The sequence below is a fragment of the Pygocentrus nattereri genome, chromosome 7 (assembly GCF_015220715.1).
Source record: "Pygocentrus nattereri isolate fPygNat1 chromosome 7, fPygNat1.pri, whole genome shotgun sequence".
Taxonomy (NCBI): Eukaryota; Metazoa; Chordata; class Actinopteri; order Characiformes; family Serrasalmidae; genus Pygocentrus; species Pygocentrus nattereri.
The window spans coordinates 13,870,581-13,896,302 of NC_051217.1; the positions used below are offsets into that span (position 1 = coordinate 13,870,581).

General features: G+C 40.1%; 1 protein-coding gene and 1 long non-coding RNA gene across 3 annotated transcripts in view; one reads left to right on the forward strand and one right to left on the reverse strand.

Annotated features, from left to right (window-relative positions):
- The first annotated feature begins 42 nt into the window (after positions 1–42).
- Positions 43–25,657, forward strand: LOC108433806. Its single transcript, XR_001858320.2, has 3 exons — positions 43–179; positions 18,905–19,069; positions 19,863–25,657. It is a non-coding gene; the product is annotated as an uncharacterized LOC108433806 (long non-coding RNA).
- Positions 7,612–25,722, reverse strand: part of hipk3b (homeodomain interacting protein kinase 3b) — a 45,880-nt gene continuing 27,769 nt past the window's right edge. The window contains exons 4-16 of one of the 2 annotated variants that reach the window (XM_017708535.2): positions 17,858–17,977; positions 17,664–17,750; positions 17,366–17,550; positions 16,026–16,182; positions 14,538–14,652; positions 14,299–14,420; positions 14,075–14,199; positions 13,754–13,921; positions 13,176–13,505; positions 12,161–12,307; positions 11,750–11,982; positions 8,783–8,937; positions 7,612–8,249 (exon numbers count right to left, since the gene is read on the reverse strand). In XM_017708535.2, the coding sequence (XP_017564024.1) occupies positions 7,761–8,249; positions 8,783–8,937; positions 11,750–11,982; positions 12,161–12,307; positions 13,176–13,505; positions 13,754–13,921; positions 14,075–14,199; positions 14,299–14,420; positions 14,538–14,652; positions 16,026–16,182; positions 17,366–17,550; positions 17,664–17,750; positions 17,858–17,977 (2,433 nt within the window). In that variant the 3' untranslated portion in view covers positions 7,612–7,760. Of the gene's footprint in view, positions 8,250–8,782; positions 8,938–11,749; positions 11,983–12,160; positions 12,308–13,175; positions 13,506–13,753; positions 13,922–14,074; positions 14,203–14,298; positions 14,421–14,537; positions 14,653–16,025; positions 16,183–17,365; positions 17,551–17,663; positions 17,751–17,857; positions 17,978–25,722 lie in introns of both variants that reach the window. The other variant, XM_017708448.2, reaches the window with a different exon arrangement.

The window sequence follows — 25,722 nt, forward strand, 5'->3', positions numbered from 1 at the left end:
GACCGGACTTCTCGTAACGCAGGGCGCTGGAGGAATCACGCAGCCTGACTAGCGTAACGCAATAAGAGCTTAAGAGCAGAGACCGGACTCGTCTCTGCACCTGTGCTATTTAACAGAGAATCTGCGCCCCCTTGTGGAGAACCTAGCAAACTACATGCAAACTTCATCCTACATTGCAGGTCAGTGACAGTGTTTTCTGCTGCAGGCTGTATTAAGAGTGATTTAAGGGCCAAGTTTAAACTCATTACAGTAGAATCCATCAATTTAGTTCCAACTTAAATGACTCCCGTTTGTGATCTGAGTTTGTGTAATGTCCTCCATAACAAAGCAACATACAGTGAGTATCTGAACACCCTGCGACTTTGCAAGTTCTCCCTCTTAGAAATCATGGAGGGGTCTGAAATTTTCATCTTAGGTGCATGTCCACTGTGAGAGACATAATCTAAAAAAAAATACCCGGAAATGACAATGTATGATTTTTTAAATAATTTATTTGTATGTTACTGCTGCAAATAAGTATTTGAACACCTGTGAAAATCAATGTTAATATTTGGTACAGTAGCCTTTGTTTGCAGAGGTCAAACGTTTCCTGTAGTTTTTCACCAGGTTTGCACACACTGCAGCAGGGATTTTGGCCCATTCCTCCGTACAGATCTTCTCCAGATCAGCCAGGTTTCTGGGCTATCGATGAGAAACACAGAGTTTTAGCTCCCTCCAAAGATTTTCTATAGGGTTTAGGTCTGGAGACTCCAGAACCTTGATATGCTTCTTACGGAGCCACTCCTTGGTTATCCTGGCTGTGTGCTTTGGGTCATTGTCATGTTGGAAGACCCAGCCACGCCCCATCTTCAATGCTCTAACTGAGGGAAGGAGGTTGTTCCCCAAAATCTCACAATACATGGCCCCGGTCATCCTTTCCTTAATACAGTGCAGTCGTCCTGTCCCATGTGCAGAAAAACACCCCCAAAATATGATGCTTCCACCCCCATGCTTCACAGTAGGGATGGTGTTTTAGAGATGGTACTCATCATTCTCCGTCCTCCAAATACGGCGAGTGGAATTAAGACAAAAAGTTCTATTTTGGTCTCATCTGACTGCAGAACTTTCTCCCATGACTCCGCTGGATCATCCAAATGGTCATGAGCAAACTTAAGACGGGCCTGGACGTGTGCTGATTAAAGCAGGGGAACTTTCCGTGCCATGCATGACTTTAAACTATGATGTCTTAGTGGATTACCCACAGTAACCTTGGAAACAGTGGTGCCAGCTCTCTTCAGGTCATTGACCAGCTCCTCCCGTGTAGTTCTGTGCTGATTCCTCACCTTTCTTAGGATCATTGATACGCCACAAGGTGAGATCTTGCATGGAGCCCCAGTCCGAGGGAGATTGACAGTCATGTTTAGCTTCTTCCATTTTCTAATAATTGCACCAACAGTTGATCTTTTTTCACCAAGCTGCTTGGCAATTGCCCCGTAGCCCTTTCCAGCCTTGTGGAGGTCTACAATTTTGTCTCTGGTGTCTTTGGACAGCTCTTTGGTCTTAGCCATGTTAGTAGTTAGAGTCTTACTGATTGTGTGGGGTGGACAGGTGTCTTTATGCAGCTACGACCTCAAATAGGTACTTCTAATTTAGAATAATAAGTGGAGTGGAGGTGGACTTTTTAGAGGCGGACTAACAGGTCTTGGAGGGCCAGAATTTTTGCTGATTGACAGGTGTTCAAATACTTATTTGCAGCAGTAACACACAAATAAATGATTTAAAAAATCATACAGTGTGATTTCCTGATTATTTTAGATTGTCTCTTACAGTGGACATGCACCTAAGATGAAAATTTCAGACCCCTCCATGATTTCTAAGTGGGAGAACTTGCAAAGTTGCAGGGTGTTCAAATACTTATTTTCCTCACTGTAGATCTGTATTTTGTAAATGGTTTCGATTTCAATTTCTTGCTTTATTCTCTTTTAATATTCTCACACTTTGGCGATACATCTGTGCCAGGCGCCTTGTCAGAGGAGTAGAGGCTGTCACTGCACTAGGTGGGGGACAAACTCCCTATTAAAGGGGAACTCTTTTAAAAATTAAAGGTGATTTTTAATCATAATTAAGTTAAGAAAACAGTCATTCAGAGTCTTTTAGTGCGAAATATTTAGAGGTTAATGCCTTTAGAAGCTACCTCAGAACGTAACGTGGGTAGAAACGCTGCCTGATGCCTGAGGCACTGTTTAATGATAGTTTGGGGGGATACAGTTTTGGCCTGAAGCATATTATAAAACCCAATGTGAGATAAAATACTGCCTAAAGAAATCTTTCCAATTTACTAGTACTACACCATCATCATTACATATGACGATTTCTGTAGGTTCTGGTCATCTTGGATAATAAATAGAACGTCTATATTTGTGGGAGACATCACCACTGCTGCAAAGAATTCCGTAGTACGTTTCTGTACAATGAGCCATTCACATCAAACCACCCTGAAGGACGTTGTTTACATCTCAATGACCAAATTAGTTTTTGGTAGAAAAAAAAAACTCCTTTAAATGGCCAGAGCCCACCGACAAGCCAACGTCTCATTACATACTTCTGTAAAGAAAAGCTCAGCCACTTTACACTAAAGTCCCTGCAGTTACTGGAGATGATACACCCTTGATTTCTGAAAAACTCAAGCCGATGTCCACTTTGAACTTTTTGGAAAGATAACGCATAAAACGTCCTCATTAACATTTAGCACTGTAGATAAATTGACAGCCTATTATTAAACACACACTAAAATTAAACCATTTTCAAAGCTTGCATCCTGCGCACTGGTAATAAAAACAGCCCCTCCTCAAAGAAAACCGTGCATCTCTGTTTTTGTCCAATGGACCGATGGAAATGTTCTAAAATCACTTGGAATAAAATCTCTGCATAAACTTGCATTGAAAGCTAAGAATGTTTTTGCCTTCTGTAAAGTTACTATTCTGGAGATTTGTTTTTCCTTAGGGCAGCGACATTGTAGGATCATTTTCTCTTGCCAATAAAGCACCTGAAATAGAGGAAGCAAGGTATTAAAGGCAGATATTACAGAAGTCCAAAAAGGCCAAGGGGTACTCAATTTACTGGATAGTTAGATAACGTGTTCATTATCTCGTTATATCAAGATAACAGTTGTTTTCTTGGGCTCATGAGATAATTAACTCATTATCTTAAGACAACAATTCAGAAAATGATAGCAACAGCTCATGACCTCTCTGGACTTCGGTACAGATAAAGCTTGCCTAGCGTAATCATTATTGCACTGCATCTTTCATCTCAGGTTATAGATATTATTACTGACTTGTATTTTTCTATTTGTATATATGCCTGTAGATAGCATCTTTTTATCTTTATTCCTGTTATATTGTTTACACCCTTATTACTAAAACTGTACCGTGTCTGCTACTACTTTCCTTCAGGATCAATAAAGTGTCTGTCTGTCTATCTAATGCAACATTTCTGAGAAGACTAGACCAGCCTTTGCACGTTCTCTAGTAGAGAATTAGTGATCTGTTATGGAAAATATATAATAGCAAATAACATCTAGCCTGCAGGTTAGCTGGCAAAGGGCATTCATGTCTAAATAACGGCATTAATACTATCAACTGAAGAGCCGTTAATATGTAGAGAGGTCTGGTGCTAACTTAGAAGAGCAAAGAGCGTCTAATCCCAGTGTCTAACTGAAATGAAATTTAAATGAAGTAGTTGGTGTTTTAAGAGAACACCCGCAGACCCATGTGTGAAATTCTCATTTCGACTATGCTTTTAGAAACGTACCTCTTCACACATGAAAATGTGAGACTGGCATGACAAAAGCAAGTCAGTTATGCTGTTTAGTTGGTATGTGGTCAGTAAAACACAAGCATCTAAGAGACTGCAGCAATAGATTTTTTTTAATTCAAAGTGAATCTTGACAATACACCATAAATTCTTATTTTGACACTCACCAAAATAGTCACCTGGAAAACCCGCTTAATGTGACAAAGTGGAGAAGGCTTGGTCACATCTAAATCACTGAGAACTAGAGAGGATACACTATCGCAAACTGTAAAGACATTACATCAGAGGGTTACATTTTCCCAGTCCTCATACTGTCAAATATTGCACAGTGCAGTTGCTACATGGCAAAACTAGTGTAGCATCAAATCAAAGAAGCAAATGAAACGAAAAAAGGAAACAAAAAGCCACAAAATCTACACGCACTTAAACAGTGAGTAACAGTTTGTAATTTAGTAATTGACTCCATGTGATGAGTAATTTAAACAAGGAGACCATATATAACTTGCAGTATGAGTTAACTTTGACAGATGGTGAAATCTGGAAATACAACATATGCATTAGAGCTGAAGGCCCATCACACGCCATCATACTGAGAGGTGATTTCAGGATAAAACAGTAGCAATGTCAGATTAGTACAAAGACCCTGAATTAACTTGCTAAGAGAATATATTTCCAAAAAACCCATACAAAATAATAACTGTGTATATATAATGAATAAAAACTGCAGTGCTCATGGTTATTGTATGCTTTTATAAAAGAGTGCAGGAACTGGGAAAAAAAAGAACTCATTTAATAAGTGGATTAGGAGGAAAAAACAAAACAAAAAAAAAAATGCGTACAGTCATTTCTGCAATAACACTGGACATATGTAGGCATATTTGCTGGTGAATGCCATTTCACAGGGATCGAAATACAACCTCACATCCGCACCAAGTGCTTTAGTTTGTCACAGCAGCTATGAGGACAATCAGAATGAAGTCTGAGCAAAGATGTATATTTGCAAGTGTGCGCACAATAGATCTCATACACTGTTGGATGGACACATTTACTGATAAAGAGCCAAAATAAGATTCTGTCTGAGGCTTAGCACTGGCGGGCAAGGCTGCTCTATGCATGTTGCGCTGTGGAAAGTAGTGCGTTTTAGCAGAGAAGCTGTAATTTTGAAGGTATTTTGATCCCTGGAATGGAAGGTTAAACTGCCATTTGTCTATTTGGCCTAGTCGATCTGCGTAATGGGTGCACGACTTGTTTTTGCAATGCGGTTTGTTTCATTACAAACTCATCTCCTCAGTCAAGGCACGCATACAGTGCTGGGAACACTGTCCTCAATAACATTAAGCAACATAATACATGAACATGGGCATGAAATTCAATATAAGACAACTTTTGCTTCCTCAGAGTGTTCTCATCACTCTTTGTAGTATAATTTCATTACAGATTAGTTTTCATTACTTCACAGAAAGTGACCAGGTCATCACTGAAAAGGAATTAAAATGCTGGATTTTCCATAATATGTGGCAAATCACAGCCAGGGCTGTCCTGCATTGTAGCCGAGTGCTTAATGGCATGAGGTGAAGGGGCGGTTATTTCCCTTGACATTGCTGTTTAGTAGCAATAACACAGAATCAAACTGTCAAAATCATCAATGTTAATTTTCATTATAATTGAAAAAGTTAAATCAGTTCTGCAAGCTATTACCTTACAAGTCAACATGATGCGGAAAAGTAAACACGGGAAAATTAAGTTACACCGATACATCCATTATTATGCAGTGATGAACCGGGACGATTAATGAAGTCAAATACTGATGCAAAAACAACACCAACCCACGAAACATGAACAAATGCAACTAATGTTCATTATCAGCAAATACAGTAGTTACAATGTCACTCCAAACATGAAAGCAAAACCATTAAACCAAAACCACTTCTATTTCAGGTAATAAGAGAGAACTATACAAAAATACGAACGCAGATATGGACTAAGAAGAAAAAAAAAATCACCTAATTTCACAGCTATCTGAAGTGGCAATCATTATATAGCAGCTTATCTATGATACATTCAAGATAGATGATACGCCTTATTACTTGCTCAAAAAGCTAAAAACATAACCTAAGCCATATTTCAAATACAATTTTGAAATTTACCCCATGACTATATTTACTACAGTATATGTGAGGTCTATGCAGGGAGAGTAGCTACCTTGCTCAGAAAATGAATTACAGTCTTTGGTGCTGCACAAGCAACTTCATTTTGAAAAGGAAAGACGAAACAAAAAACACACGACTAGCAGAACAAACTAGAAAAAGGAAAAAAAAAAAAAAAAAAGAATTATGCACAAAGCATATATATTTTCTCCCTGACGGAATGTATAAAATAAGCAGTCGACACCAATAAGCTTAAACAAATTACATAATACAGAAAAAAATAATAACATTAAAATGTTTCACACATGCATAAATGAGAGGATTGCACACAATAAACTCACACCTTGTCAAGCTTCAGCACTAAATAGACTAGCTCTATTATATATACCGTATATATAGATTCATATATACCAAATACTGCATGGTCTGCTCAGGCTATGATGAATCCATACCATGAATCAAAGACCTATTTGCATTTTAGTCGTCATCTAGTCAAAGCCATGCCCACCACATGTTCTACACATCTAGAAGAATTAAAAACAACCCAATCGATCAAACAAGAAAATAAAAAAACAGACATTGGAAAATCAACAACTATTTAGATTGTATTGCAGTTTCATTAAACAGTACAAATACTGTTAGTAGTAAGAGTTTATACTAAATAGAAATTGATTATCAAACATCAAGCAGTATTCAACGCTTGCTCTTTGTACACTAGTCCATTCGGGGAAGGTAACAAAACAAAGAAAGGAAAAAAAAAGAAGAAACGAACAGCAAGCATTCGCAACCGCAAAAGCATGCCGTCCTCTGATTAAGGAACGAAAACATAACTGACTACTTCTCAGATGTACACTGGATTCAAAAATAAGCACTGCCATTTTGTGCAATGCATTACATCCATGCCAATTTATGCATGAAAAGCATACACCTGTGTGTATACATAATACATATACACACACAAAGAATGCATGGACTGATCTGAATTTCAAGTGCTGCAGTCCAGTACATTTATATATATATATATTTTCATATATATATTCATATAAGTAGTAACATGAACAACCTCAAATATTTAAGGCACTATGGCTGGGGACAAGTTTAAACAATGCAGCGAGTGTCATGACAGAAACATTAAGAGCAACATCTAGGCATCTCTCCGATCAACGTTTGCGGCTCATGCAAGAACACATGCAGCGTGAGTAACGACCACTTTTCTAATCGATTAAAAGTGACTGAACACTGAAAAAACACACCAGTGACACCAGGAGGAATACAAATACTTCAAACGCGCAGAACATCACAACGTAGACACATGTGCATGTGTTGGCCATGACCAGGATACTGAGGGGGGTGACTTTACAAACGAAGATGTGTCTTGCACAAGTTTGAAGGCATTTATAAAAAAATAGATTGGGGGCAGGGGCTGTGCCACATTTTTTTTTTTCGGCACCTTATTATTTACCTGTTTTGAGGAGCACTCATTTTGAAAATCCGATGAGAAGGTGTACAAAATGTGCAAAACACACTGAAGTTATTTTAATCCATCCACTCTAATCCCATACTTGCTTTTTTATGCTTTCTTTGTCGACTTGCCCAAAACCTTCAAACCTTCTTTTTTTTAATATATTTTTAAAGCTCAAAGTTCAACTGCACCCAAGTTCACATGATTCAGAAAAATAGCTTGCTTTCTCTCTTGTGCCATGGCTTTGGGCATGAAAACCAGGTGGTTTGTGGTTCCTGTAAAGGGCACCGCTCTAGGCCTAAAGGCCAATGCTAGGGAACTGGCATAGGCAGGCTGCCCCCTCTGAGAAGCGGGCCTCAGATGTATGGGTACTGGCTGAGTTTGGTGGGGCTGAGGGGGAAGCCTGCGTATGCAGGTGAGGCAATGTAGGAGTGTGGGGGAAAGAGGGGCTTGAACTGGCCCTGGGGGTGGAGGGTAGGCGATGGGAGCAGGCGGGGGTTGAGGCCCACGGCGACAGGGTGCACCATGTGGCCGGCTGGGTGGGACAGGCTGTAGGCCGGCTGAAGGACGTGGGTCCGTGTGGCCCCAGGAGAGGCCAGGAGGTGGGCCATGGGGGTGGCTGTTACCAGAGGAGCAGAAGCGGGGTAGGAGAGCAGGGCGGGCTGGGCATGGGCATGGGGGTGGACGCCTAAGTGTGGCGGAGGTGGGTGGGCCGTAGTGTGGGTGGGGCTGCCGTGTGGTAACGTAAAAGTGTGGCCATGTATTGTAGGGGGGATGAAGGCCTGAGGCCGGCGGTGGCTGTAGTTGCCGTTCCACTCCTGGTGGGAGGAGTTGTAATGCTGGACCTGAGGTGAGAGAACAGGAGCGCATTAAAACAACTATAATTCACTTCAGTGCTGCATGTAAGAGTCGGAGGCCTCAGCAGCAAACTAGTTATTCTAACTTATTATTCTTCTAAATGTTGTTTTATTATGCACAATCCTGATAGTTTGCTGCTTAACAAAAAACAAAAACACAACACACAAAGACATATACATCGTTTTTTGTGTATGACAAACTCAAACAGAACTCCCATGGATTCTTGAAAAGACACATAAAACATTACAATATATATATTTTTGATCCAGACATCATAATGTCTGAATTTTTTTTTTTTATTCTTAGGTTATAAATTATAAACTGATGCCCTTATAAGGTACATCCATGTTTGATTTTAAATAAAATACTCACTAATACATGCCATATGTGTGTGCTGTGCTGTGGAAATGATATTACTTCTTTCACTGACACTGTAAAAAGGTCTTCGAAAAAGCTCTGAATTTCATTTTGTAAACTGCAGCAACACTGGACTGTCAGGCGGTAGCAGTAAATACCTTACCTGTCCAAAAGTGGGCGGTGGCTGCTGTGGCTGTGGGGGGTGCTGGGCCTGGGATGCAGGTGTGATCTTCGGTTGCCGGTTCAGAAGTGACACAGAGTGGTGGAACTGTCTGTTGTGACCACTGCGGCCTTTGGACAGGCACGATGACTCTAGTACTGAGGGTAGAGGATAAACAGTTACACAAGCTCTACATTTCTGCATTTTCAGGTATATACTCTATACGTCATAATAAATTTACTTCATAAAGGAAAAAAAGACCAACAAACGATAAAATAAACATAAAGGTAAAAATATGCTCAAACAAACTAGCCCATGTGAGGATGTAATCGACCTCACTGTCAGCATTTCATTAAATCAAATTACGGCCAGACACTGCCCTATTTTATTAACCTGAGACAGTGGGAATGGTATTAGTGAAATGAGTATGGTGTATTAAAATAGAGATGCCAACCACAATCTAAAAGAGCCGGTTGGGGGTTGGGGAGTGGGGAGTGTTTGTGTGTGTGTGCGTGTGCGGGAGATGGGGGGGTATTGGCAACTAAGATCATTCTTATTTAAATTTGCAGGTCACACCAGCATCTAAAAATACATCATTCAAGACCAGAATAGCATGCACTGGCCTTTAATTGTGGATCATTGTGTGTCTGTTAAAAGCTGATATGTTTACATCATGCTCAGCAGATTGTTCTGGTTCTAGAGGACTTTTTCAACATGAAGAGAAAAAGAAAGGATTAGAAAAATGCAGAAAAAAAAAAAAAAAAAAAAAAAGAGTAGCTCATTGTCAGTAAACAGGAATTTCTGCACTCCATTCTCACTTTTTAATCCTATTCAGATCCTCACTGTAGTATCTCTCTATAGCATCAAACAACATTGCTATCAATCTGGACACATGAAGGCTAACACAGTGTATACCATGAATCCCAACTTTTGGACTAAATTCAGTACTAGGGATGTAAACAGCAAATTTCAGTTGGTGAATAATGAATAACCTTAATTACCAATCATGAAACCCAATCTTGTTTAAGATGTAAATTAGGGAATTCGCTGCACACTTTATCCAGTATGGTCATGCACGCTCCAAAAAAAATGTCAATGGGGCAGTACCCCCTCTTGTCACTGGGGTTGTATGCTCAAGGATATCTTTTCAGTACCTCTAGATAGGAGACTTATTCCACTGAAATGATATGTTTGTAAAGTGTATTGACTCCATACACTCTGTTTTCACTCAAGACATTTCATTTTATTGTTCTGCTGCACCCTGCGACCCAGAAGGATAAGCGGCTTAGATGATGTGTCTGTGTTCTGTTATAAAACTTCACGTTACAAAAAGGTACAAATACATATTTTTCCATGTGAAAAACATATTTAAGGTACAACTGGACACGGCGTCCAGTTTCAGTGTTCTAGAGCCAATTGTATTCCTTTTGTGTTAGAAAGGGCTTCTTGACAGCTACACATCTTCATAGACCATAGCACCGAGCTGATTTCTCACAGCTGAAGGATGGACAGAAAGCTTTTTTTTTGCTTTTTTGCTTTTTTCCATCTGAAGCAAGAATGAAGCTGTAGTTTCTCTTGTCTCTCAAAGATGAAGCAGTGTTTATCTGATAGTGACAGTTTTTTTGGTCTAGCAGATCTTACGCAGCCACTGTCCTGGATTATCTTATGTCTAATCTCCTCACAAATATTTCTTGAAAAATTTATTTGTATATAATAGCTGTTTTGATTTGAAATAAAATCAATTATGGGTTGTTTCTCACTTTTTGACAGCACTGTTAACACATACAAGTCCAAATTTAGAACCAAGATGCCACAGAAAAACAGAACAGGGCAGCCAAGAGTGTTTACAGAGAAAGGAAAACACTGCACACAGAATATCCAGTCAAAGCAGTGCGTGACTGGAGCTGCAGCCATAATCACCTGTACAAGCCTCTTTGACCTACTAAAGCTCTGTAATTCCAAGGCATGCGACCTGAAAACAGACATCAGCAGTGATTGCAAAGTTGACCCACTGCCAGTCCCCAATTATGCTGCTGACCTGGCAGGAATTAATCCATTACAATTTATTCCATGTGGTCAGGAATTAACACAACATCTTATTATCAGGTGGATGTAGGGGTGTAAAATTTTATTAAAGCATAGCTTACTTTAATTGCTTCCATCAGTGTAAAACACAGATGACTGTGAACTGCACAAGCCTGGAAGATCAACTTTGAGGTCAAGACTGAAAGGGCCATCAGTGACTTTAGCCACTTTCTGCAGAGTTCAGTTCTATCCTAGAACTATGCACATCTAATCAAGGTCTTACGACGCTGAGTAGATGGACAGGGTGCTGTCCACACTGACAAATCAGTGTTGGAATCATACTCTGCATGAAGTTTGATCTGCTCAGAGGTATAGTCTACTGTCTGAATCACTGTTTTGAAAGTTTTCCTTGTTAACTGTATATTTTTAAGTGACACTTTTTAATCCCACAAACGGGGAAATTTCACCTCCGCATTTAACCCATCCGTGAAGTGAAACACCACATGCACACTAGTGAGCACACACACACACTAGGGAGCAGTGAGCAGCCCTATGCACGGCGCCCGGGGAGCAATTGGGGGTTAGGTGTCTTGCTCAAGGACACCTCAGTCATGGACTTTCAGCGCTGGGTATTGAACCGGCCACCTTCCGGTCACAGGGCCAGTTCCCTAACCTCCAGCCCACGACTGCCCCAAGATTATATTTTAATATATATTCTACCTGCCCTTTAAGTAAAACAATGCTAACCTGACATTTTTTTGGTCCACTGAAACCAAACAGGGCATCTTTCTCCATTGTTTACGGTTCTGTTCCAGGCTTCGTGCAGTTTTATTCTCTTTGAGGCTATTTAAAGGCAATCCCACCAAGATGTCAAAAAAGATTACTCTTTTCTATTTATAATATATGTAAACAGACACGATCAGACAAAAAAGCTTCTTTATTTACCTGTCCTGGCCAAGGGTTCATTGTTGTTCTGAACCCTCATGGGAGGCACCACCATGGTCCGTATGGGCGGTTTGCCCGACTCTGTCTCTGTGGTTACACGGGGTTTGCAGTTCTCGTTCCGGTCAGCAATGTAGCGACTCTCCAGAAAAGGACTGTCTGCTCGACCAGAGGAATCAGAGGCAGGCGAGCCGTCGACTGTGTCACAGCCACTCTCTTGTTCATCATCAGACATACTGCACACAGACCAGCACAATCACATGCATAGATCAAACGCATGAGATGTGGAGTCACTCAGAATGAGGGCCAAATAACACAAAATGCAACTTTTGCAGTGATCTTATGAAAAGTAGTATGAGGAAAACATGTATAATGTATTTATTTTCTATTAAATAAAAGGAGGGTTGTATGCACCTGTTAGGCCTCTTGCAGGGTGAAGCGCTGGACTGCAGTGAGGTTGAAGAGCTGGTACTGAGGCTTGAGTCAGGACTGCTAAGGGAACAGACACGCTCCATATTCAGAGTGCTCTGACAAGCCTCGCAATCCTGACTGCCTTTACACCTGCCACACATTTAGAAACAGTACTAGTCAAACATTCAAATTACAAATAGTACTTTTACATTATTAATAATTACACAAAAAACTATTATTATTAACAACAACAACAACAACAACAACAACAACAATAATGTGCCGTACAAAAATCACTTCATTTATTAAAATTTCAAGTCAAAATGGCCATTAAGTAGAATTTATTCAGTGCAAGTAAAAAAGCAGAAAACATACCTTTAACAGAAAATCAACAGCTAAGTAATTTTTTTGATATTTAGTGCTTCCACCCTTTGCCTTTACTATAGCTTCCATTCTTTTTAAGAGTCTCACTTTCAGTTTTTCAAAGAAATCTGCAAGGATAGTTTTCCTCACCTCTACAGTTTAGTCTTAGAACCTAGTAACATTTTCTGCTTCTCACAATATAAACAGATACACACTGAAGCTGAGGTCTGGACGGGGTGGTCAGTCCATTGTTCTGAGAACAGCAGTAGCTTCTTTGGATGTCATTTTTCCTTGACTCAGTAACAGCTACACACCCTTTCAGTCGCACAGAATTGTCTTCTCACAGTGGAAGTGTGAGACAAACACCCTGACTGCATCTTGAGTGAAGCTCAACTTCCCGCCTGTCTCTTAAAGTTGAAAGCTTTAAGTACTGTATGTGATGGTGGCAGTTTTGGTGGGCTAATAGGTCTTGCATGGCTGTTAGGAGACTCTCTTTATTTTTCTGTTTTGAACTCCTATTCCCATTGACATTCTTTTCCTGAAAAAATCATAACTTAATGGTCATTTTGACTGGAAATTAAATAACTGAAGGGTGGTCAGATTGACACAATACTACATAAAACAGTGCTTTGTACCGCAAAACCTGCATACTCACTCTAATGAGTGTCTCTGTGCTCTCTGCTCATCTTCCTCATCTGTATCACTGCTGATGCTAATGACACTACTACTTGGGCTTGGTGTGTCTGCTATCACAATCGCCTGCCTCTGCTTCTGCGAGACACCCAGCTCATTTGGTTCCGGCTCCACCTTACAACACATAGGTTCCTCCTCCTCCACTGCCTGTGATTCCGCCTCCACCACACACTCTGCTTCTGGACAGTGATCTTCTACTTCCTCCTCTTCCTCTGGGTTTTTTCCAAGGTTAGCCATCTTTGGGGATTGGCAAGTGGAGTTTTGGGTGTTGGTGTTGTGTAAGAAGTTACTCCTAAAACCAGGGGACAGCACTCTTGTGTTGAGGACAGGGCACTCTTGTGAACTCACAATAAAACGAAACCTTTAACAGTCCATTTGGACAATTAAAAAAAAAATTTTCCCCAGATCTAACTACTAATGTTTTTTTTTTTTTAATAATCACAAACAATATATACACATATGTATATGAATAAAGCCAATGAACAGTTTGGCAAAAATATTTATATCCTTCCTCAGTTATACCTTAATGTGAAAACTAACCTGTTTCCACAGGGTTTATTTCTCTTGTTAGCAGCTGGCTGTGGCCACACCACATGAGCGATGCCTATGCTAATTGGTTGATGTGCTGACATTGTCATTTGGTTGGTTAGGAGTGGCTGGGGGTGGGGGATAATGGAGCTGTAATGGTTACCATGGGGACGAACTTTGCTGTAGAACAAGAACAAGGAGATAGTACAACATAATTCTATTGTAAAACTGCTACAACTGGCAAAACTATGTTAAACTACTAAAAACTATGACAAACAGGAGATCCAAAACACTAAACATTCAACAAGTGACTGTCATGCAGCCTTTACTCACCCCCAGTCTGCCAGTCTCTGTGGACCTGCCACAGAATCAGAAGCCAGTGTGGTTGCTGGGGGGGCCACTGGGGTCACCTGTTGCCAGGCAGGTACCAGGATCTGCTGGGCCCTATTAGACCAGGCCTGCTGCAAAGAAGAAGAGTGAGACAAGTGGCATATTTAAGGAAACATGAAACAAAACAGCAGAATCGTCATTGAAATAGGTGTACAAAATGTGCATACCTGTGTGATGACCCCTGGTCTAATCTGTAGAGGCTGGATGGCTGGGGCCTGGGTAACAAGGGGCACCGTGTTCTCCATTCTTACAGAATAGCCCGCTGGCTTATTTGGATTTGGAGGGAGGCCTGTTAAACAAACAAACTGCTATAATCTACAAGGTACATACACTTACTAATAATTGATGGATGGACTTTCTTGGCAGACATGAAAGCAAGTGGGAGGCACTAAGGAGGTCAGTGTACCTTGTATGGTTGGGGGACAGAGAATCAGTGCTTGCTGAAAGGAGTCCCCAAACTGAGCACCTGTCTGCAGTGGGATCCCAGGATGCATAACAGAGGGTGCAGATGGGGCTAAAGGCTGCACAGCACAAAAAGAGACATTTTGCAACAATCCACTCTAAATAACTGTATTTATCTTAATCAGAATACTTTATTGATCCCAGGGGGAAACTGGGGAGAGAAATGATAGAAATATGCAGCAATTTTGGAAAAACTGGTGGACGTCCCAGTAGTAACATGTTACAAAGGCAGCATCAATGTAATACAACCAAATGACCCATAGGTGGCAATACTGCAATTCTAGATAATACTCATATGTAAGAACACAGATCAACACACAAAACACAGGCCCTTGGCTCAAAGTTCACTTAAACCAGTGCAACTTCAGAGTAATCTGGGCTATTGAATTATGGCCATTATGCTTTGGCAGTCCAAACATGATCAAAAGGGCGCTTGCAGACATGGTAAGAACAAAGCTCCTTTTTACCTGTATGAACAGCTGACCAGCCTTTTCCATTTAAGTCTTAACTGGAACCAATTACAGTTTACAATCTACGCATGCAACAGTACTTTGGGCAGTCCATTCTGACGCACAGGGCCTGCACATGACCAAAACATTCACCTGATAAATAAAATAATTGTATAAACATCTAAAGCGTCCGCATACTACACAAAGTAGTAAATGAAGTCAAATTTTCTTATGAAATATTAACAATGTAGCCAAAATGGCATAAAAAGTAAGCCCAGTGTATGTGGGAGGTCAGCTCACTAAAGAGAGGTTTCTCTCTCTCTCTCTTTTTCTCCTTGGCAACCAAACGCTCTCCCCATGTTGCGCTGACGTCAGCTAGCGTTGCCATGACTATGACGCTGCCATGCAATAAGGTGACATTAGTGAGGTCTGTGAGAGAACAATGGTGTAGAGGTAAACAGGGCCATTTACATGAGAAGCAGGGACACAAATACACCCACTGACATCAGTGGAGTCCAAGCTGAGCCATCTTAACATGGCAACTACACAGGAACATGAAATAAACACTGCTAGCTCATTCTTTACAGCACTCTCAGTGCTCTCTGCACAATGGCTTTTACAGAGAACCATATGTTGCATTAAGTCAAACCTAAAGCAGAGCATGTTGTGACACTTCTAATTTGACTGTTTTGACAGTGACTCACTGCTTGTGTTAAGCAAAACGCACATCACCCTCATGTTTCAGCAGACATTGATCTATATTTACGACCACTGCATTTGGTAACCAAACACAGGCAAAAAGGGACAGAGCTGCAATGAACGGCATAACAAGGCATCTTAAAACACAGGCAAGGGTGATAGCGCATGGAAAACATTAAGACTTTGAATATCAAGCACAACTGTGGCTGGTTACAATGCGCAAGAGCCTCCACCACATGCACAGCATTAAGAAGTGTAATACACTGCGGTAGTGCTTGCCGTACTTGAGGGTGCACGCCGGCCATCTTGCTGAAGGGCACGGTCAGGTTGGGCGCCGAGGTGGTGACAGGCCTCACAAACGGAGCCTTGTTCCGGTTGATGGTGTCGTATGTGCCAGGACGCGACCGGCACACATCCATGATGTTGAAACAAGATTTCACACTATAAAAAGTGAAAGGAAAAGTGATCCTTTAATGAGCTGAACGATTTTTGTTTCAACTCACACACAACACTGACACACAATTTAGAAACTCTTCTTAAAATAAATAAGTAAATAAACAGGGAAAAATACATGAAGCATGGAATTGTATTAATTACATACTGTCGTTCCAGTTTTAAATCACTTGTAATCACCGTATTAACAACAATATACATACACAATAATGGCATAAATAATTTGGATTTAAACAGTAAAAAAAAATAAATTTAATTTCACATTAAAGAGTCCTGCAAGCAAGATATTATTAAATGTTACCTAACATATGGTGATTATTTTGTTTTTTAATTATCTGCTGAGAGATCATTTCATCTTCAATTCTGAAATATGACAAATATGATGTATTCCAACTTAATTCCTGACACAGTACAGCTTTGATTTGTTTAATAATTATCCAGTCTGTCATTCTAGAAACATCCAAAATTCATTTAGTTTATCAGCCTATGGGTGCACATCTCTAGTCCTGGAGGGCTGGTGTCCAGCTCAGAGTGCTGAGGGATTCTGGGTGTATTTGATCAGGCAAACTACCAAACTGTGCTGGACACTGGGCTTCACACACTGGTGTTGTGCACTCCTGCTTTAACCATTTCCAAATGTAATAAGCTCACATCTCAGATCATTTCTTAAATCTAGAAAAAGTTACTTTTTACTGTATTTGTGTGTATTTGCATTTATTCATATTGTTCTGGTGTTTTTATAGCAGAACACACTGCAGAGATAAATGACAAAAGACTTCTGCACAGTATTGTACAATATATTAATATTCATAACGCTGCTGTCGGAACAAAACCAAAATGGTAACTTTACAAGAGAAGGAAAAAACATACATTACTTTCAACATTACTTTCAATGTAAGTCAATGGAACCAGACTTTTTTCCCCCCCAAGACATTTTTGTCCATTTGTTTCGGTCCATCCTTCACGAAATTCATACACAATATAAAGGTCAACATGCATTTTCAAATTATGTCAAAAACTGAAAATCGACAAAAATGGAGATATAAGGTTTTGTTCCGACAACAACAATACACTAATTATAAATTAAACGATGAAATTCTTTCACCTGGTTCATTTGAAAGAGATTAATATGTTTTAGGTGAATTTTTATTTTGGAGTTTTAGATACTCACTGGTTGCTTTGGGGAAAGTCCAGCAAGTGCTGCATGGTGACAAAGGGATGGTTGAGGGCATCACTGGGGACTATTCTCTTTTCTGCATCTATTAACAACATCTTTTTCAGCAAGACCACAAACTCTCCACGGTCCACCTTCTCTGCCAATAAGTCACTGCCTTCCAGATTCATCACCAAGTTCACCTGGGAGGAAACGGGGAAATGAGTTACTTGCAAAAAAATAAAGTGTGCACATTTTAATACTTCTCAGTTGACTGATTTTAATAGCACAAAGCTTTATTTCGGGCCATACATACATGCGCTATATCATCCAAACAGCTGAATATGTACTTTCTGGCTTCTTTTGATTTCATCCCTGTTTCTGTCTCATGTTCCTCTGTTGACTGAAAAAAGACACAGAATAAACAGCCATCACATGCAGTGTTCTTCACAAGATGACACATCACAGCTGTGCATCCTGGTCGAGTGACTATGTGGGTCCTGGACTCACTTTCAGTCTCCATGCTGCATAAGGGGAATCCGACTCTCTGCAGAAGAAACGTGATGTCTTAGTCCCCACGTTCAACAAGTGCTCTCCTGGTAGGCCCTGCGTCTGGGAAATGTAGCGAATCTGAGAGAGAGACAGCGCGAGTGAATGAGCGTGACAGAGAGCGAGAGAGAGAAAGAGAGGGCTAGGTTAACTCTTATGGACACACATAAGTCATACGGTCATTGGAATTGAAGTGATTCTGGAGTATTTCTACTGGTCCATTCATCATGAACTTTTCACATTACATACAGCACAGCTGCCCGACAAAACTGTCAACTGACAAAAATGAAGACGTGTTTAATTTTTTCCCCAGACACTGACGATTATGTTTGATGCACTGTAAAGGGGATTTCCACCAATTTTTCTAAATGTCTGCACTCTTCAAACAATGAGTTGTAAAAAGGTCAGTCAGAGTGGTTTGATTTTAGACCGACTTGAATTTCTTTACAATGGAAGTGATAGCAACCAGAGGTTATGATGTCAAAAATGCAAATATTTGCCACTGTATTTACTAACAGTGAACCTACAAGTGTCTGAGTTTTTCTATAAAATGTTGATAAAGTGTTAAATTTGAAGAAAAAAAAATGTGCATCTCTGTGATGAATGGATTTCAATTTGAGTATGTTTTTGTAGGAGAGTATTTTAGGAGTATGAAATGTATAGTAAAACAATGTCTCAGGCATCAGGCAACAAATTTATAATCATTTTATATTATAACTTTTAGAAGCATTAAACGTCAGACATCTAGACATTTGGTCATTTTCCCATTCACACTGACTTTAACCTCAACCAAATTCCTAACCCGAACCCTGATACTCATCTTTGGGGGCAGTCATGGGCTGGAGGTTAGGGAACCAGCCTTATGACCGGAAGGTTGCCGGTTCGATCCCCAGAGCCGACAACACATGACTGAGGTGTCCTTGAGCAAGACAACTACCCTAAATAAGCACACAGTGTCTACAGATAATCACAGAACCCAGTAAACGAGTATAGTTATTTTCCCCACAGGTGTCTGAAGGTGGTGACGTATGGGACTGGTACGTGCACATGAGAGAATTTGTGTGCAAGTGTGCGAGCCAGCAAGCGAGCTAGAGCAACACCCTGACGTCAGCTGCACCCAAGTGTAAGGAGAAACATCTATTAGACACTCAGTGTGACAGAAAAGCTCCAAAGGTAAAGTGTTCTTTCTGGCATTTTGGGCCCCCTGGTCACAAGACCCTTTAACCTCTTGACTCTAGATCACTATCACTCATGCAGGGCTGCAGCAAACATGCCTTTTAATGATGAACTAATCTGTCTTTTATGCTTTAGATAAAATAAATGACAACCTCTTACTCCCCAGGGGATATTTTTCCATCTGAATTTACGTGACCAAATCATAAGGCAAATTATCCAGTAACTGCATGAAATAAATGTACGTTTTTATTTATTTATTTGTTTATTTTTGAAGCTCCATTCAAATTAACAGAAAATGTGTTTTAATTGGAATTATATTCAATTTACACTGTCGTTCCAGTTTTAAAATCACTTGTAATCACCGTATTAACAACAACAATACACATACACAATAATGGCATGCATAATTTGGATTTAAACAGTAAAAAAATGTATTACATGAAAATTACATGAAATGGTTACAGATACACTGCGTGACACCTGTGTTTGTGGAGTTACACATAATTTTGCCCATAAACAATAAGCAATAAAGCTTTTCACCAATGCCATGTCTGAAATGGTTCCCTGATCACAAAACTGTACACTTGAAAATCTAGATCACTGTAGAGAGCACTATTATAGGGAGCAGAATCCATCATGGATGGAAATTGTGCATGAATCTTCAAACCAAACCATGCAGAGTATTATGGGTATCCCCTGTCCACTAGGGTACATTGTTTGTACACCATTTATTGCGGTGCACTGTGACACTGTTTGAATGCACCAGACCTTCTTATTTTCTTGTTTTCAGACACCACTACAGCAGAATAACAGAGCCCCAAAATGGTGCACCAGTGAACAGGGCACAGTTTTGGACACAGGTCAAGACTGTTTGATTGGACCATCTCATGTTTAGTGCAGGCCAAGCTGGCCACAACTACGAGGATTTTGCCAGATGCTTTCTTTTCTGTTCTGTTCAAATGTCCTTCAGAAAACAAGTAGTTACATGCTCTACATGCTGTGATGTTTCTTTGAAGCATTTAGGAGCTAGTAAATGAGACATCTGTTTGTGTTTGCCAGGGAATATCACTGTTTTCCATGGGTGTTTTTGCATAGCCCTGTTTTGAAAGTCATCTGACCTTGCAGGCCACACTAAAACAACGGTCTGGGGTTGGTTGTTCTACCTGTCAGTCAGACCCCTTCCTGTCAAAGTAGACAATCCTTCGCCATGTTAAGCAATAATCCACACACAACTGTCCAACAATAGGCAGAGACCGGGTTTGCAAGACTGCCGCTGTGGTAGGCTACCATTCAGTCTTGGTTTGGCTAAAAAACTATGTAAAGGTTACAACCCTTTGACGGAGAGCAAGGAGACAACCTGTACTGAGCATGAAGCAACTGTCCTGAACATGTGCAAAAAAAACTGTCCTAGACATCCATCAAACAAGAATTCTAAAAGCTAGATGTTCTCCAGAGCAGCAAGAAAATTGCTTTTTTATTTTGAGAAGGCTGTGTTTGAGTGTTTTGTGCATTCTAGACGCAAAAAAATCCAATTAAAAATGTTCCCTTCTGTGTTTGGGAAAGCACAGTTCAAGGCTTCAGGTTCAAATGGGCAACAGCAGCATTTTACAGGAAAAACTAACCAAAAGTGATCCAATATTCTGACCAAACTGACCAATGCACATGGTCATTCAGCAACACAAACATTTCTTCCACACCAACCAATCAGTGGCAACATTTTTGTGGCCTCACACAACGTCAATAATTTAAGCAATTTCTTTATCAACTCAAAGAAGATGAACGTCACAAACATCCGTGCCTGGAAATAGACAGCCGGCCAGTGAGTGGGAAACGGACGAGGCGGGAAGTGAGCAAGGCTTCCCAAGCTGAATGTTTTGATTGGCGCAATGTGTACATATTCAACGACGAGGAGCAAGGCCGGACAAGGGAGTTGATTCATCAACATTCCAATCTCTTACATCACCACGCTGTGAGTGAAAACTCTCTGCCTACAGGAATCAGCCATTCTAGTAAACAGTGCGCGACATATGAAAGAGCACCAGCTCTGTGCACAGTATGTCAACAAAATGCACTGCCCTCTGAATCTCCACTGCAGTGTTTTTCACCACAATGGTATTACAGTGTATGTGTTGTATTAGAGTCATGTGCTGTATAAATGATAACATGCACTTGCATTTCTTAAAAACCTGTGGATATAGCATGTTACATTATATGTGAATAGTCATTTGCATTGCAACGTCTCTGTAAATCTCATACAGCACTGCGCAAAAGTCAGAGACTACACTTAATTTGTTTAATTTACAGTCAAAATGGCTGTTTATAACAAGCTATTCATTTTCAGTGTCAATATAAAAAAAATACCTACTCAATGTGAAATGACAAAAACCCCTAAATATGTAAACTAAGTGTGATATCAGTTTTTCTGTATTTAGTGTGTTCACCCTTTGCCTTTTTCATAGCTTCCATTGTTTTGTGGAGACTTCTCATTTGTTCAAAGAAATCTTTGTTTGTTGCATTTTCTGCTTCTCATGATCCAAATAATCTCACATACATATTCCGTGATGTTAAGATCTGGATTCCGGGGTGGACAGTCCACTGTTCTTTTTCATTTTAAATGTATTTGATTTGCAAATGTTCTTTTTACTTGAATTTCTTCTTCTTTTTGCAAGTGCAATATCTTACAGCTACTCTATTTGAAAATAACTCCTGAAAGAACAACTTTTTATTTTGATTAAATGGTGGGGTAGGGGCTCTGATTTTTTGCACAGTACTGCAACATCATCTAACACAGGTGTGTTATTAGCACAGTTCTTTTTGTTGCTGCTGCAACCACAATGACATTCAGGATAAAAAGCTTTTCTCTGTATCAGAGCTTCACAGCTAGTTCTATTTCTGTATAGTTTTAAAGGCATAAATTTAATTTGTTTGTGATTCCATGTGAAGCCTGCTTTGCATGTGTAAGTGACAGAACCTAGAGGCTTGTTTTCGTAGAAAGGTGTGTCAGTGAAGTAACTCCAGTATATAAGTGTGATAGAGTCTGCTTGCAGGCCCAAACCTGTCCAGGAAGGGAGAAGAAACCACCAGACAGCAATGCCAGATAGCACACACCTCCAAATTATCCCATGTACTAAATACATGCTCACCATATACAAACAGCCGACATCTCCAGAGGTTCATGCAGACACAAACACACAGTATAAACCATCAAATGCTCGTTTCCTCGTCTTGTTTGTCTATAACGACACATTCCTGTGGCCTAATAGCTGCTTACTGCACTGCTAAAACACTGCTGTAATGTTGAGTGAGGGTTCTACACTCAACATTAAAGCAGAGACGCTGCTGCTGGTGCAGTAGGCCGGGGTTCAGCTTCGCTATAAATACATTCTGCTGTGTGGTGTGGAACTGGACCCCCATGAAGGAGGAGCAATTCAGAGGGGGTGCTAATGTGTAGGGGTGGGTAACGGCAGTCCCTCTCTGGTCAACAGTCTGACACTCCACACCTTCATAGGTCAGGGGCCCTGTTAGTAAGATAAGACTTTGCGCATTAAATCAACACGTGATTGTTAATGTGAGCCAAACGCAACCAGGGAAATGTGGCTTTCAGTTTTACGATGGACAGGCTACAAACACAATTTTAACGTAAGTGTCACCCACCTAAAATAAGAATAAAGACAATTTCAACAACCTAGATGAGCATCTAAATGTCAATGTCTTTTGAAGAGTGGATTTACATTTATAAATGCAAGCCCCATGTAGAGTAGCATGTGGGAAACATTTACAGAAATGAACTAAACCATCTTCAGGCACACTTCTCTAATCTGCACTGTAAGAACAAAAGTTCATATAGTCATAAATGTATGAACTTAAAATCCAATTCACCAACTAGATACACTAGAAAACAGTCATATCTCCAAAATAGTAACTTTACAAGAAGATTAAAAAAAGTTCTTAACTTCATTGCACACACAAAAAAAATAGTTAAAAGTAATTTCAGACCATTTTCATTGGTCCATGTGTTATGAAATCTTCAATATAGGCAGCTGGTGCTTTTAAAACAGAATAAAAAATGGAAAATGAAAAATCTGACTCACTAAAGATATGACAGCGATGAAAAATTTGGAGTTACCTACCACAAAAGCACTAAACTGGTACAAGAGGTGGAGCAGAACGAATACGATGCCTGGCATCAAAAATACCTAGACGTTCAGTCAGTGGTCTTAAGAGGGGCTTTATATTATAATGCAGTTTGACATATGGGGATGGAGCAGGTGCTGTTATGGATTGGGAGTGTTAAGACCTGATGGCTCCCCTTGGCATCCTTCAAAAACCCCACAGCCGCACTGGTGGAGATCCATCACCCATCGCCCAGCACCCCCTTCTCTGCTCTCTCTCGCTGGGCCACCCAGTCCTTCCAAGGCATGGGGCTGCTGGAGCTAGTCTTTCCCAGCCTTGCCCGGAAACAGTGTTCTAATCTGGGCCTGTTGCTGCCCATCCCTCTCCCTCCCTCACACACACACCACGAGACACACACTGACACACAGAATGTCTCTCAAAGTCCCCAAAGAGTCTTCAGGGCCCCAGTTCTCAGCAGGAGAGAAGAAGCCACAGCAGAACTCAGCAGAAAAGGCATTATGCTAATAGAAGATGCAGAAAATGTACGTACCACACACATACACTCCCTGAAAAAACACAGAGGTACACGTCCCCGTGATCAAGTCTTAGAGAGATGGCAGTACAAATTCTTCTGCAGATTGTTTGGGCTTGAGAGCACATACCACAGCTCAGTGCATAACAGATGACGTAGTGCAAATGAACACAGAAATGTGTGAGAAATCACATCTGAGAGCAGACTTTCTGAAGGAAAGGCCACCAAGTTGAGTCTGACATACAGCAAGAAGCAGTGAGACTCAAAATTCAGGGCCGTCACTGCAGATTTGATAAGTAACTGAGTATTTAAACATCTATTTTAATGTTTAACCAAGCGATCTGAGGGCAAACAACAAACATGAGCTTGACTGATCAATACCAAATCAAAACACTTCACTTGTAAACAGATAATGTAGAAAGTCTATAAAAAGACTGCATTAAACAAATATACTTTGCCAGTATGTGTCCAGTATGTGTCTATATATTCAAGATTCAAGAGTTCTATTGTCATATGTACAGCAGAACAGACAGTTATCCTGCACAATGAAATTCTGACTTTGCTGTTCCTCCATTCACCAAATATAATCTTAATATAATCTTATAAGAAAACAGAAAAAAAAATAGAAAATATAAGAATAACACTAAAACAATAGTAAAAAAGTACAGTTATATGTGCAAAGTTATATAAACAGAATTTATAATACACAAATATAAATGGAAGTGCTCATACTGTTTCTTACTGTAAGAGAAATCAGAAGGAGCAGGGGTCGTCATTGCCTATTGCATGCTGCCCCAGGTCACTACATCTGTGGCTACTAAAAAAAAGCAGAGTCTGTTTACTTGACTTTTTTCCTTTTATCAAATCAAATCAGACAGGTTATATTTTCACACATTCACATGTTTCCACCATTAATAACAAAACCAACTATTTTTCACTCATAGATCCAGACCCTGTATGGTCAGACACAGAACTAAGTGCATCAAATTATGGAATTCATCCAGCTGCAGAGTTAACATCCACGATTACTAATGTGACAACTTCTATAAGCCCTTCACAGTTCTTTGTGACCTATCGCTTTGGCTTGGTTAATAAAATCCAGCTTTACTGTTAGTGGCAGTCCTGACAATAAAGAAAATAAATTATGATTGTTTCAAGGTGGGGGAAAAAAAGAAAGTTCAATGCGGAATGGAATGTGTATGGCTGGAGAATGTGTGAAATGTGTGAAATATTGTGAAAAACGTGATTGCTTCACATTATTCTGTGGTTTCATTAGTACAATTTCAATATGGAGTGGAAGTGGGGGGCTCACAGCAACACTTGGTTTTAGTACTTAAGAATAATAAATGATAAACTGGCCTATAATCTACATTTTTCTAGTATTTTATTTTTGCCCTGAGGACTGCTTATAATGGGGGAGTACAATCTTATCCATAAAAGGCTGGCGTGGTGCAGGTTTTCAGTGCAACAAAGCAGGAGCATACTTGATTAGTTGTTTGAAGACTGAGACTGACTGATTAAAAGAAAGGAATCAGCTGTGCTCTGGTTGTCTGAACCAAAAACCTGCATCCACATCAGCCCTTTGTGGATAAGACTAGATAACCCCCAACTTATAACATGTGGGTTTACGTACCAGTCATAATTCATCCTCACCTGACCGCTTCCAATATTACGTGTTAGACTGCTTTTGTTACTGTGCCAGACAAACATATGTAAACTCCTCTTCTGATAACTGTTTTGTATTGTGCCTCACTGAAAAAGCAGTTTGTGCTGAAACACACCTTATAACTTTGGTGTGTAAGGTTGAGGCTTAAATGCTGTAGGTGAAGTAGATGAATGTGTATAGATGGTTTGTTTTTTTGTGATGGGCTGTTTTTGCAACTTGCTAAATATGGATGATATGGACTGGGGAGTGAATGGTACGTTTTGAAACTAAAATGTTTACATACTACATTAAACTTGTTTTTTCTTTAAAAACCTGAATGATATGGAACCTTTAATTGTA